We start from the raw sequence: 12315 nt of genomic DNA on the forward strand, positions 1-12315 counted from the left end.
AATTGTACACTGTTAATAATAGGAGATTCTCATGCCTAGAAAATAGAATACAGTATGTGTGCACGTATGTGTGTATATGTGTGTTGAGGAGGGGGCATTAATGTTAGTTGCAGTGGTGAAGGATCTTAAGAACTAAAAAAGTTTTCATAATTCAGAAGCTGTTTGTGGAAGAGTTGGTGGGCATTTTGTCACTCACAGGACAGATTATGGAAGTCTAAGCCCGTCCTATATAAGTAGCCCCAATTCCCCTCCCAGGCTCCTATGGGACTTCAGTAGCCAGGAGCGATAAATCGATTTTTAATTCAGGAGTATCTGCTGCTCCTATAGAAAATGGTGAGTTACTCAAATAAGATGGTTATCCCAGTAGTCGGCCCTCCTTTATTAGCCTGGATTTAGAGTTCATATATATGTCTTTAGTTCAAAACAAGAGAAGAAAGGGCAAAAGTGTCAGGAGTGATTTTGTTGCCACGAGCATATTTGATTTGCATTACTGGTAAATGAGTGTGCTATCATTTGCCTCCGCTTTGCCTCACAGATGTCTACAATAAAATCAATGTGAAATGCATTCTTGAGGGTTTTTCAGCCCAGCCACAATAATCTTGAATGCAGCTCTAAAAGTATAAACCATTAGTTCCCTCTAGAAGACAAACTAAATAAGTCTTGATCATGCTGCACCCAGACTTTCTTAAGTGGTTGGGGATATTTTCCTATCCAATAAGACTAGGACTTTTTGAAGGCCCTCTTTTTAAATAGATTAATATTGACTTTTACTATTTGAATATATTTAAAACGTGTTAACAAAGAAGTCTGAACATAACACCTAACACCATAGTTGGGGCTTGTGCCAAGAAGTTACACAGTAGGAAAATTTTTAAAGATTTCTTCAGAGTCACAGAGTGACAGGTCCTAAGACCCCTGCAAAAAGCCAGGATTTTGGAAAGCCTACTGACTGATGTCACTAATTCAGAGACGTGGCAAGGAAACATGGTCTAGTGAAGGCTCTGGTGGGCAAAGAAAAAGTTACTTATGAGTAATCAACCCCTTAAACCTTTTTCATATGCAGTTGCAGAATCTAAATTTGTATTATTTGCATAGTTTAGGAACCCTGAGCCATAAAATCAATGTAAAACATAATGCCAGAGCAGTGAAATTCCTGACAAACTGGCAGAAAGCACTTTGTAAGAATTGTCCCAAAACCCAGAGCACATGGAACTTCCACAGATAACAAACACTGAAGAATGAAGATAAGCTCACAATGAAAAATTACAAACGCACACTAACTTGTCCACTGTGCACAAGTCAGTGGACTCAAAAAAGAGGATTAGCACCCCCAAGATCTTGACACATAGAATAATTTGAAAGAGACAAAAAAAATGACTATCTAAAATGTTAAAAAAAGACAAAAGAATAGAAATCTTAAGGAAAGGACATGTTTGAAACGGACCCAAATAGAACATAAATATATTAAAAATATATTCACTGAAATTAGAAACACAGAACTGGGCTTAAACAACAGATTAGACACAATGAAAGTTAATTTAGGTAAAAAAATAGATCAAAAAAATTATACATAAATTATTCATTCAACAAATATTTCCATTGTGCATTATGCATCTGTTCCGAGTCACTCTTACAAACACTTAGTATATATTATTGAACAAAAAACAAAGACTTTGGTCCTCATAGAGCTTATATTCTAGTAGATGAAGCAGAGAAGTAAAAAAGACAGAAAATACAAAATAAAGGGACTTTATATATCTATCTGTATAGATTATATCTATATATATAATTATCTATTTACATAGATATATATTTATATCTATTTACATAGATACATATTTATATCTACTTATACAGAATGAAAAGTTTCCAAAATCTTCTAAGAGGAGTTTCATAAAGGAAATATAGAAGAATAAGAAAAAGACAATATACAAAACATCAGTTGAGAAGTTTTCAGAATTTTTGAAAGATATGAAGTCAGCACACTGAAGAAGCAAAATAAGTAATATTTATAAATAGATGTAGACTTATCAAGGGAAATCTGCAGAATCCCCAAAACAAAGAGAACATCTTAAAACAAAGAACAGAAAAAATTTTTCACTAATTAGGACATTTTATCTAATATATGAATAAATGAATGCTCAATATCTGCCCAATACAATTAAATTTAACACATAAACTTGATGACATCTATTTTAACTGCTTACAAACATCTTTACTTATTTGCAGGTTTTCATCACTGAGAAATATAATTGATATTTTTTGCATGTTGTATAATCTGATACCACTCTCCTAGTTTGCCTAATCAACAGTTAATCACAATTTCTGAGGAATTATAGAAACCATTATTTATTATCACACATTTGCAACAAGTTAGAGAAATTCCTTGCACGTGAATTTACTATTCTTCAAATAGCCAGGTAGCTGCATGTAGTCAACAAATAAGTCCCTATCACACAAGCGTCACGACTGAGATATATAAAAATCTCACAAGTGAGAAAGCAAAGGGAAGGGAACATCTCTTTTACAAACATCTATTTTGTCAATACCCTAGTGCTGCTGGTCTTTTAAGATTTCTTCTTTGTCCACAGGACTTTATCCCGTCCACTTCAAAAAGCCAGTCATTGATTATTCCTTTAAAAGACTAAATACATCCCATATTGATTTTGTTCATATTATTTAACAGAAAAATAGAATACAGCAAAACAAAAATATATTTTAAAAACAAGACCTTCACCATTGCTGAGGCAACTGCGTTTATTTATTACTTCAGCTACTAACAACACATTCATTCAGTTCCCAAGTATGTAAGACACGTATCTCTTCCGTGTAGTGCATTCCATGATACACTATTTGAAGACCACTGAATTAGAAAATACTACCAAGTGAGTAATAATGACAATGCAGAGATTCCCCCTTGCTTTCTATGAAGAGATAAATTCCTCTTAGATGCTCTTTCTCTTTTCATTGTACACATTATAATCTTTAACAGCATTTAACCTTTATATGGCATTTTACATTGCAAATCGCATTTTTAATGTAGTAATCACAATTTTAGAAGGATTCTTTTTACTATTTTATCCTAGTTCAGCTAATTTGATCAGAATCACTATAAATTAGGAAATCATGACCTCACTTTGATGTGGTAGCCACAAAATATTTAAAAACACAGATACCTAGAAGTATACTGTATAGGAAAAACGTTTTTTTATTCTGTATCTGAACTGAAAATTCTCAACATTAATTTTTTTCTTAAAAATAATTTTAATGATACCATATTAGATTCTGGCCCATTATTAAATCTGAGCCTTAAATTCTTGCACATATATATTCGAAGCATATTTCTCAGATACAAACTAGCTACGAATGTAAATTTTTCAGAGTAAGTAGTTATATAATTTACAATAACAATTTGGTTATAAAAGATCAAGAAAGACAAGCTTATGAACCAGCACCTTTGCTACAAAACTAATAGTATCCTCACTTGCAAAATAATGCAATTGTGAAAAAATTCATCTGCTTATTGGATCAAGATGGATCATAACATGTTATCCCTGATTATGAAGCTACACTTAGCCCTTCTGTCCTTATTTATCTCTTCAGCTGATTCAACATGTCAAAGGAAGAGAGGATATGACATTATTTAACATAGTTAGAAAAACCATTAGGTAATGACACTCATACTTTTCCACCTGCACTTGACTAAGAACAACTAAGACCACTGATAATCTGGATTTATATTCACTACCACGACACTAACAAATAAAAACTCTGAATATAATAGAATGAATGTGTTGATAGTTAGTAGAGAATTCTGTAAGATTTTATATTTGAACATGAGGAAAGAGAAAGTCCAGTAATTGTGCATATCTATAAATGTGAAAGTTTGAAAATTAGGTTTAAAAATGTTAACAAGAATATATGATTTTACAGTATTCCTTACTTCAAAAGAGATTTGAGAAAGAAATACTAGAAGTCTGTGAATATGGCAGCAAAGAGTTTCTTTGTTTCTGTGAATTTCCATGAGCATAGTTTCCATAATGCCATCAACTGAATGCTAAATATGAATAGAGTCATATATCCACATAGAATCCTAAAAGTTAATTTGCTTGACTCTTATTTAAAACACCTATCTTTTTCACAGTGCCAAGGGGTTGCAGTAACAGAATCTTTGTATTTTATGTACTTAGAATTAACTTTTCTTGTACTTCATTTGCATATTTAAGAAAAAGAATCTACAAACTCACATCCAAAATATACTATAAAAGAGATACAAATAAGTGCGGTAGTCAGCCAAAACAATAGGTTTCTTACTTACTACACGGATTAAAAAATTCGCAAAATACTTACCAGTAATAACATTCTTTTATAGAGACAACATAATCCAAAAATAAGAGACTTGCTTCTGATTTAATTTTCCACCATTTACATGTTTACCGTCCTACAGATATAGTGATGACCAACACACACATATATATACACACACACTGCCACAATAGCACTACGACCATGCCCACACTAATTAAACACATTTTTATATATTTATAAAGACAAATCCAATGGAAAACTCACAATACTTTTCAGCAACTCTATCACCATTTTAATCCATAAAATGCATTTAGAGAAACTCAACGGATATAATTTTGAATTTATAGACACAATTAAAGATCTCATTAATTAAACACAACCTAAAACTCTCAGGTTACAGTCAGTTGGGAACACACCATTGGTCAGTTGGTGATACTTAAAAAAGACAATCTCCCAAGCACTCCTCAACAAGTATGTGCCAAACACTAGGCAAAGAGGTTTGTACAGTTTCTCCTTTTATGCTCAGTGACCTGAATGTTCCCATTTTACAGAGGTTCAAAGAAATTAAATTCTTTTGGACACACCATTCTAAATTAAAGGGGATGACAATCTCTGCGACAAGAGAGACAATTAAATTTGCATTTACGTTACAATTACATTGGGGACAGAGTAATAACTGAGAAGGGCATGGGCTGGCTCCAAGTCAGAGCACATAGGTCTGCATTCCAGATGCTACTCAGCAGCTCTGTACCTGAAGGCAAGTTATTTAAATTCTGAGCCTCGTTTTTTTTAGATGTAAAATGGGCTAATGTTATCTACAAGGTTAGGCAGAATTAAACGAGATAATGTACTGCCTTAGCTAATGCCTAGTACATGGCAAGTGCTCAATAAAGATATGGTTTCTTCTGATCATTCCTAACAAAAATTTCCTTTGACAAAATACCAGGAAGTAAAATGCTCTCCTTTTCCATTAGAAAGCAGCAGAAATCAGCCATATTCTGCATTCATCAAACTTGTCAAGCTGTTCAAAGTCCATTATTCTTTTTTATTATATTTAAGACACTTAAAATAATCTCCCTGTGATTTATTCTCCTTTTAACTAGATGCAGTAATTAGAATATCTTTTATGATACGGCAGAGTTTGCATTTCAGTCAAGGTGTGACTGTTTTAGAAAGCCACCGTTCACTGAAGAATATTACAGCCCAGGAACTAACTGCTTTTATTCTCATCTTGAATAGAAGCACAAACACGACATGAAGAGGATACACAGTGTATTTCTATAGCTGAAAGACGAAACGCTCCAGCATGCACGAGCCGATAATTCCCAAAATACCTTTCATGAACTGAAAAACAGATATGTATGTTGCCATGGCATTCGGCAAAATTAATACATTTGAAATTTGGATTATGTATGGAAGAAAAGTCTGGTAAGTTTTTTCCCCCCCTTCCCATGATGCTGGCATATAGCCAGTTTTTTTTGTTTTGTTTTCTGGTTTTTTTTTAATCATCCAATACGTATTCCCCAGAAGAAAAAAAGGAAGGGCAACAAAAAGTTCAGTATATATTCAGGATCCCAAGTAAATGCACAGATTATGTATCTTGTCAAGTGGAGGCCTGCTTTACAATTCTGTTGGATTAACCTCGAGTAAGCAATTTAATTTCTCTGGGATTCAATTTCCTCGATCATAAAATAACTTCAACAATTATATTTTTATGCACTTCCCGTGTGCAAGGAACTGTTTTAAGAACTCCGTGTATGTTTACTCCCTCATTTAATCCTCAGAACATACTAAGAAGTGGAGTATTATTATTATTATTATCCCATTTTCAAGGAAAGGCAACCAAATCACAGAGAGGTTAAATAACTCACTCTAGAGTTGGACTCCCCTGATTCTAAAGATTTTGCTAACCTACCTCGCCAAGGCTTACATGAGATCATGTTTAACATCCTTCACAAGAGTAAAATTCCAAGACTCTATGCTTTCTCTTCTGGGGACCTGTTTTCATTCTTCTATAAATTATCTGTTTATCTCCCTGGTTTCAAACTGTAAGGTTCTCAGGGTCAGATACCGATCATTACATATTTTTATGCACACCTACCACAAATGAGGATAAAGTTCTGTAAGAAAATAATAAGTGGACTCACTGATGTAAGTAAATTCCTCAAAGAAGTAGCTGAATCCTTATGAGGCAGAAATTATCCACCTGTCACCCTAGGGTCCATAATCTAACACTTCAGAGAAACTAACATACACACCTACCTGTTAAGTCAACTCAGAAGACTGGTGTGATCAAGCAAAAGATGACAAGATCAGCACTCAGAGAGCTGATAGAGTCTCTTTAATAACATTTAAACTTAAGAGTATGAGGGTACTTCAAAAAGTTCACGGAAAAATAGAATTAAAAGACAACATGAAACTTTCACGTGCTTTTTGAAATACCCTGACACTGTTAGAGGGAGAAGAGAGTGTTGATTGCAAGAAGGGATCTAAAAAGAAACCGCTCACGTTCAGATTGTGGCTAAGCCAAATAAAAGCCCCAGGACTTAGTGACTTAGCCTATTTGTGCCTCAGCTTCCTCATCTGTAACACAGGGATCTGCTACCTAACAAAACGATTGTAAAGATTATGAGTTTCTATGTGGAGTATGCATGGAACTGAGCCTGACACATAGGTACCACCTCGTATTAACTATTATTAATATTGTGTATGTATACGTACAATTCTCCTCAACATCCACATATGTACGCAGTTTTTCATCATTTATGACAAGCAGTTTTGTCTTTTCATCTAGCAACAGGTACCAAGGAAATAAATCTTTGCTCTTAAAATCAGCACTGAGTGATCCCATTCACTTTCGTTGTTGTTGCTGTCCCACAATTCATTTACTGAATTGGGGCAGGTGTTTTAACAACAGATTACGAGATAAGGCTGGGAGAGAAGAGTTCTTGCTTTCCCTCCCAGAAGCCAGTTGTGTCACAGATGCCTGTAAATTTTCCAAAATAGCCATCTGTTGTTGGGCAAGCTGGGTCTGAAGCTGGAGACAGGCATACATACATTCTAGGAGGCCTAGGCATTCCTTGGGTTTGTGGTTAACTCCTGAGGGCAGCTTTGTTGTCTGGATGTTCAGAAAAGTGGCTGGTGGGGAAACCTGATTGAAGACTGACATAGCTGGGGGAGGGTTTTGCTGGACAAAGAGGCACAGCATCACCTTCCTCTTTGGCTGGAACTTTTCTGTTAGTAGAAAGACTAGCGTGCTGCTCCATCTGAACACAAACAGGTGTGGTGCCATGTTCTCTCCGTGTTTAATTTCTGCCCCATTCACTTTTTTATTCACCCATTCATTGAATACTAATTAAATACTTCTCTGTGCAAGACAACATGCCAGGAACAAGGTATACAGCAATGATTAAAGGAGACATTGTCCCTAAAGAATGTATGCGATAGCAAGCAAGACAGACTTCAAAAAATAATTTCACTCACAGGTGTTTTTCCATAACTTAAGAGGTCCATTCAGGGCTGCATATTGCTTGTAATTGATTTCTGTTGGCTTTTTAAGTCCAACATGACCTTCTACATATAAAGACATTTAACATTTGAAAAAGTAGGTATAGAAACAAGACCTCTTAAATATTTAAAGGTAAAAAAGAATCACAAGCAGTTCCAACAGACGATATTATTTTTACCATATTTGAAAAATCAATGATAAATCAATGTTTTCAAAAATATATTCATTGTAATAAGCATTAATAATAAGAGTGACTAGGAAACAAGAAGCAGCCAAGTTGTGGTAGACTGCATTTCTATCTGTCTTTCAAAAACAGGAGGAGGCCTGAAGTAGATACAAAGAAGGATAAAGTTTAACTTTTGAGAGTCTACAAATAAGTCCCCCAAAATTAACCAGATGCACAGCATGTTCCAATGATCAAGTAGCAGCAACCAAAAGTAGGTGAGAAAAATAATAAATTTTCAGCTTTGAAGGCTGTAATAATATCACCATTATAATTCATCCCAATATATCAACACAGGCTTTACATTAACAGCCTTACTTTCAAAAATAGACATAGCACCACTGTAACATTTCATACTTTCAGTGTTTGGAAAGAATGTCAGGGAAAGCTACCAGCACGTGTTTCCATCAATCAGAATAAGTGAAGAGGGGAAAGTGGAGGAAAAGAAACAGGGAAAGAAAACCACAGATCCTGTATTGTGTGGGCTGAGCAAGGGTTGAGTTCCAGCTCCTGAGGAGAAACATTCTCCAAAGTTCCATGCCGATTCCAAACAGATTCCCAACAGCTGTTGAATCACCAGTACTTCAAAACAGAGCTTTACTACAATACAAATTCACTTTAACAGTTTTTAAACTTCAAACACCTTATTTGCTAAAGCAAGGCAGACTTACCCTCCCATCTAAAAATGCACTTCAATTTAATTGCACTATTCCTATTCAGTGTTATCGCTGTGTCTTTTTAAAATATGATGGCATAAGATAATTTTCTATGACAGGATTCCTAAAAGGCTGTGGCTGGATGCATCTTGAAGTCATACTATAAATTGTTTTGTGAATACAATTTCTGTCAAACTGAAATTCATGCTTATATTTACAATAAAATATCCTGATGGGTTAGACTGAACTGGTCACTTTTTTGACACAATTTATTAAAATTTCTAGTTGTTTTGACATCTTGCAGATCTAGTCAATATATAGCTATATAGCTAGCCAGTTATAACCACCATTGGTATCTATTTATATCCATTGTGTAGAAAATTCAAGGATTAGAACAGCTCCTTAAAAGGGTATTAAACAAACAAGTAAATAAACCAACAGGTGCAAACTTCCCTAACAAAGGCTTGCCTAAGCTTACATTTTCTAAAATTTAATATTTCCAAGGCCATCTTTGGATGTGATATTTGAAAGAGGTATGAGTACACTTATGCCCAGGGAAATTCTGTTCAGCCAAAAGAGACTGACACACAATGCAATAAAATCCTCTTTCTGTGGCCTGCTGCTTTGATCCCAGACCTCTTTAGGAAACAAATTGCCACTGGTGCAATGATTCAGTTATATATAAAAACAACGATGATGGTATAAAATAACAACTCTGTTTTATCCACTTAGAATAGAGTTTAAATTCCCACAAATGTCGCAGCACTCATATTCTCTTCCATGCAATCAGGGAGTTGAAAGAGATTCTGTGACCTCACCAATCCCCCCTCCCCATTTCCAGAACCAAACAAGTTTCTGTGTGTTCACATGAACCTCTTCCTCTTCTCAGTGAGCTGAACAAGTCTGAGTGATGCTTAAAATGTGAATATGTAAAATTTAGGTTAAGATTTGAATCCCAATTTCTTGAAATAGAAAATGTGTGAAACGATCTGCTGGGCATATTGCACTTAGTTTATTTTAATGATGACCATGTGGATGTATTGCTTTGTTTTCTTACAATCTGAAAGGGAATCCCAGAGGAAAACTACACTCCATCTAGGTGGTAATCTTCATTTAGGTGGCAGACTCCTAGCTGTGGTCAGCAACTTAAATAGTTTGCAAAATAATTAGGTTCTGTAGCTGCACAAATCTCACCAAGAATGGAGTCAGAATCATATATTCTTTCTGTTTCTTGGTGGCATGCTAGCATATGCTGAATAAATTTTGACCCTGAATGCTTATATTGTACCCTGATTCTAATTCCTCTCGCTCATCTCCAGGGTATCTTTTTTACTCAATCTGAAGCTACTAAACCAATTGTGAAACTACCTTCTGCCCCTTGCAATACCTTATTAGCTTGCTTCTGGCCCAGGTGACTCTTTCACAAACCAAGAACTCTAATCAGACAATAATCAAGTCCCATAAATTTTGCACTTTTCTAGCATGGCCGATACAGTAGCTGTGATTACACCTCCTGGATTCCAGAAGTAAATACTATTCACTGAGGGGCCACTAATGTCAGAACTTTTAACTTGAAGCACCTGTAAGGATCTACAAATTCTCCAAGTTAGGTATCTAGAGTTTTCTAGTAAATCTTACTCTACCCTCTCTTAGACACGCATCAGGAGAATCACTCTTTTCTAATATGTGTTTCTAAAAGTGGACAAAATAAAATAAATTAAATGCTACAAGAGAAAAACTACTTTAATAATTATCTTAATATTTAATAAATATTTTAATAGTTTCCTTTTGCATGGTAGCACCCAAATCGGTTGCTATTTTATCTAATGTCAATATTTACAAACTCATTTTTCTGGACTCCTCAAAGACACTGACTTTATATTTAGAATAACATGGCCCCTTTACTATCCCAGCACTGTTTATTCTTTTTCCTGAGCCCTTATTTCGCCTCCAATAATATCTTCCTCCACCCCTCCTTGTTGATTAAGATCATGTGACCTACCAGTGGTGTGCTACCAAGCTGCAGTTAATTTAGTAGGTACACATATTTCAGTTACAGCCTCCTCTTTGGTAAAATTATACAGGCCAGAAATTTGGTCGTGTATGTGTGTGTGTAGTAAAATGCCACCTATACTGACTGTGTTATATAAATAATGAAAATTAAATTACAGGATTTTAGGGACATATTCCAAACAATCCATTTTACTGCCAACTACACTGGGCGCATTACCAGCTGTGGAGAAAAGAATGTCCCCTTCCTCTTAAATCTTTATGTATCCCCTTTTCATTGATTTCGATAAAAATGGATTGGATCGGGTATCTGTTATGCCCAACCTTCTAAAATATCTGTATCAAAATCATTATGCTTATCCCAAAAAACCTCTTTGTTTAATGTTTAGTGCTGCATGGTTCTGAATCAATGTCCATTCTCTTCTCACTTCAATGTGACCCAAATGCCAATGCCAAAAACACTTTGTTTATGTGTTACTCTTCAAACACCTCAAAAATCATTTTCCTACTCCATGATGTGGCTTATACAATTAATCATAGTTGATATTTTTAATGCCTTCTATACACAGAACTACAGTTGGTGCTTTACATGAATTAGCTTACTTACTCTTTGCAAATCCATGAAGTAGACACTATTACTCTTGCCATTTTACAGATGAGTAAACTGAGACTCACAGAGGTAGATTAACTTTTCCAAGGTCACACAGCTGGTGAATGGCAGAGCCAGGCTTCAAACTTTACAGACTGACTCTGGAACATGGCCCCTAACCACTCCCTGTGTCTCCTCCAACCTGCATCAAGTTCAGTCATGGTTCTTCCCCACAAGAAACTTCCAACGCTCCTTACTGCTCTTTGCCTCTGAGGTGTCTCCTCTTCACATGAATTATCCCTGCACCTCACACCTGCCAAGTTACTTTCTTCAACTTATTTAAAATATACTTCTGAATGTATCATCCCCCTCAAAAGCCTGAGGGAAAATAAGAGAAATAAGATGAGGGAAATCAGATTTAAAAGAAAGAGAATAAAGAAGAAAAAAAAAAACCTCCTGGTTTCTCCTTTTTCTGGTAAAACAGGAAAAACTATATTTTCGACACTGAATTAAGTCCTAGAGTGTTAGACAGAACATCAGACAGCATTCACCATTTCCAGTCAGCTCTCAGAAAGTCCATGGTGACACAGAAATAACTGAAATTCAAAGGTAATTCTTTAACACACTCTACACCTCAACCATCCTTTACTGAAGGTTCTCTTCAATGCAAAGCCTTCCTCTACTTTCCTCTACTTTAGCGCTTTGAAGTATCTTATCGCATTGCACACAGTACAGCTATTTCTTTACAGCTATGTCTCCAAGTCTGCTGCAAGCCTCATGAGGGCAGGCACCTGACTTGTGCCTCTCTTTCCGTCCTCACAGAAACTAGCGTCTCACTCTGAAGTTCACACTCGGAAAGGATGGTTAAAATGGAACCAAATTAATTTGTTATATTTAATGGAGCTTATGAATAAAATCAAGGCCACTAATATATTATGAATAATTTAGGTTGAGTCCTGACACTTATACCATGGGAAAGCCTTTATACCTATCTTTAGAAAATTATCTACTACAATTCTTT

The 12315-nt window shown here is 35.3% G+C and overlaps 2 protein-coding genes across 4 annotated transcripts in view; both read right to left on the bottom strand.

The window, feature by feature from the left end:
* TCF4 (transcription factor 4) overlaps nt 1-12315 on the bottom strand; it is a 341982-nt gene that overhangs the window by 295161 nt on the left and 34506 nt on the right. The window lies entirely within an intron of this gene.
* Nucleotides 7190-7592, bottom strand: LOC134361528 (TSSK6-activating co-chaperone protein-like). Its single transcript, XM_063076476.1, is given in 2 exon segments — nt 7190-7456; nt 7458-7592. Coding segments are annotated over 2 exon segments (384 nt in total). The 5' UTR covers nt 7575-7592.

The sequence above is a fragment of the Cynocephalus volans genome, chromosome 13 (assembly GCF_027409185.1).
Source record: "Cynocephalus volans isolate mCynVol1 chromosome 13, mCynVol1.pri, whole genome shotgun sequence".
Taxonomy (NCBI): Eukaryota; Metazoa; Chordata; class Mammalia; order Dermoptera; family Cynocephalidae; genus Cynocephalus; species Cynocephalus volans.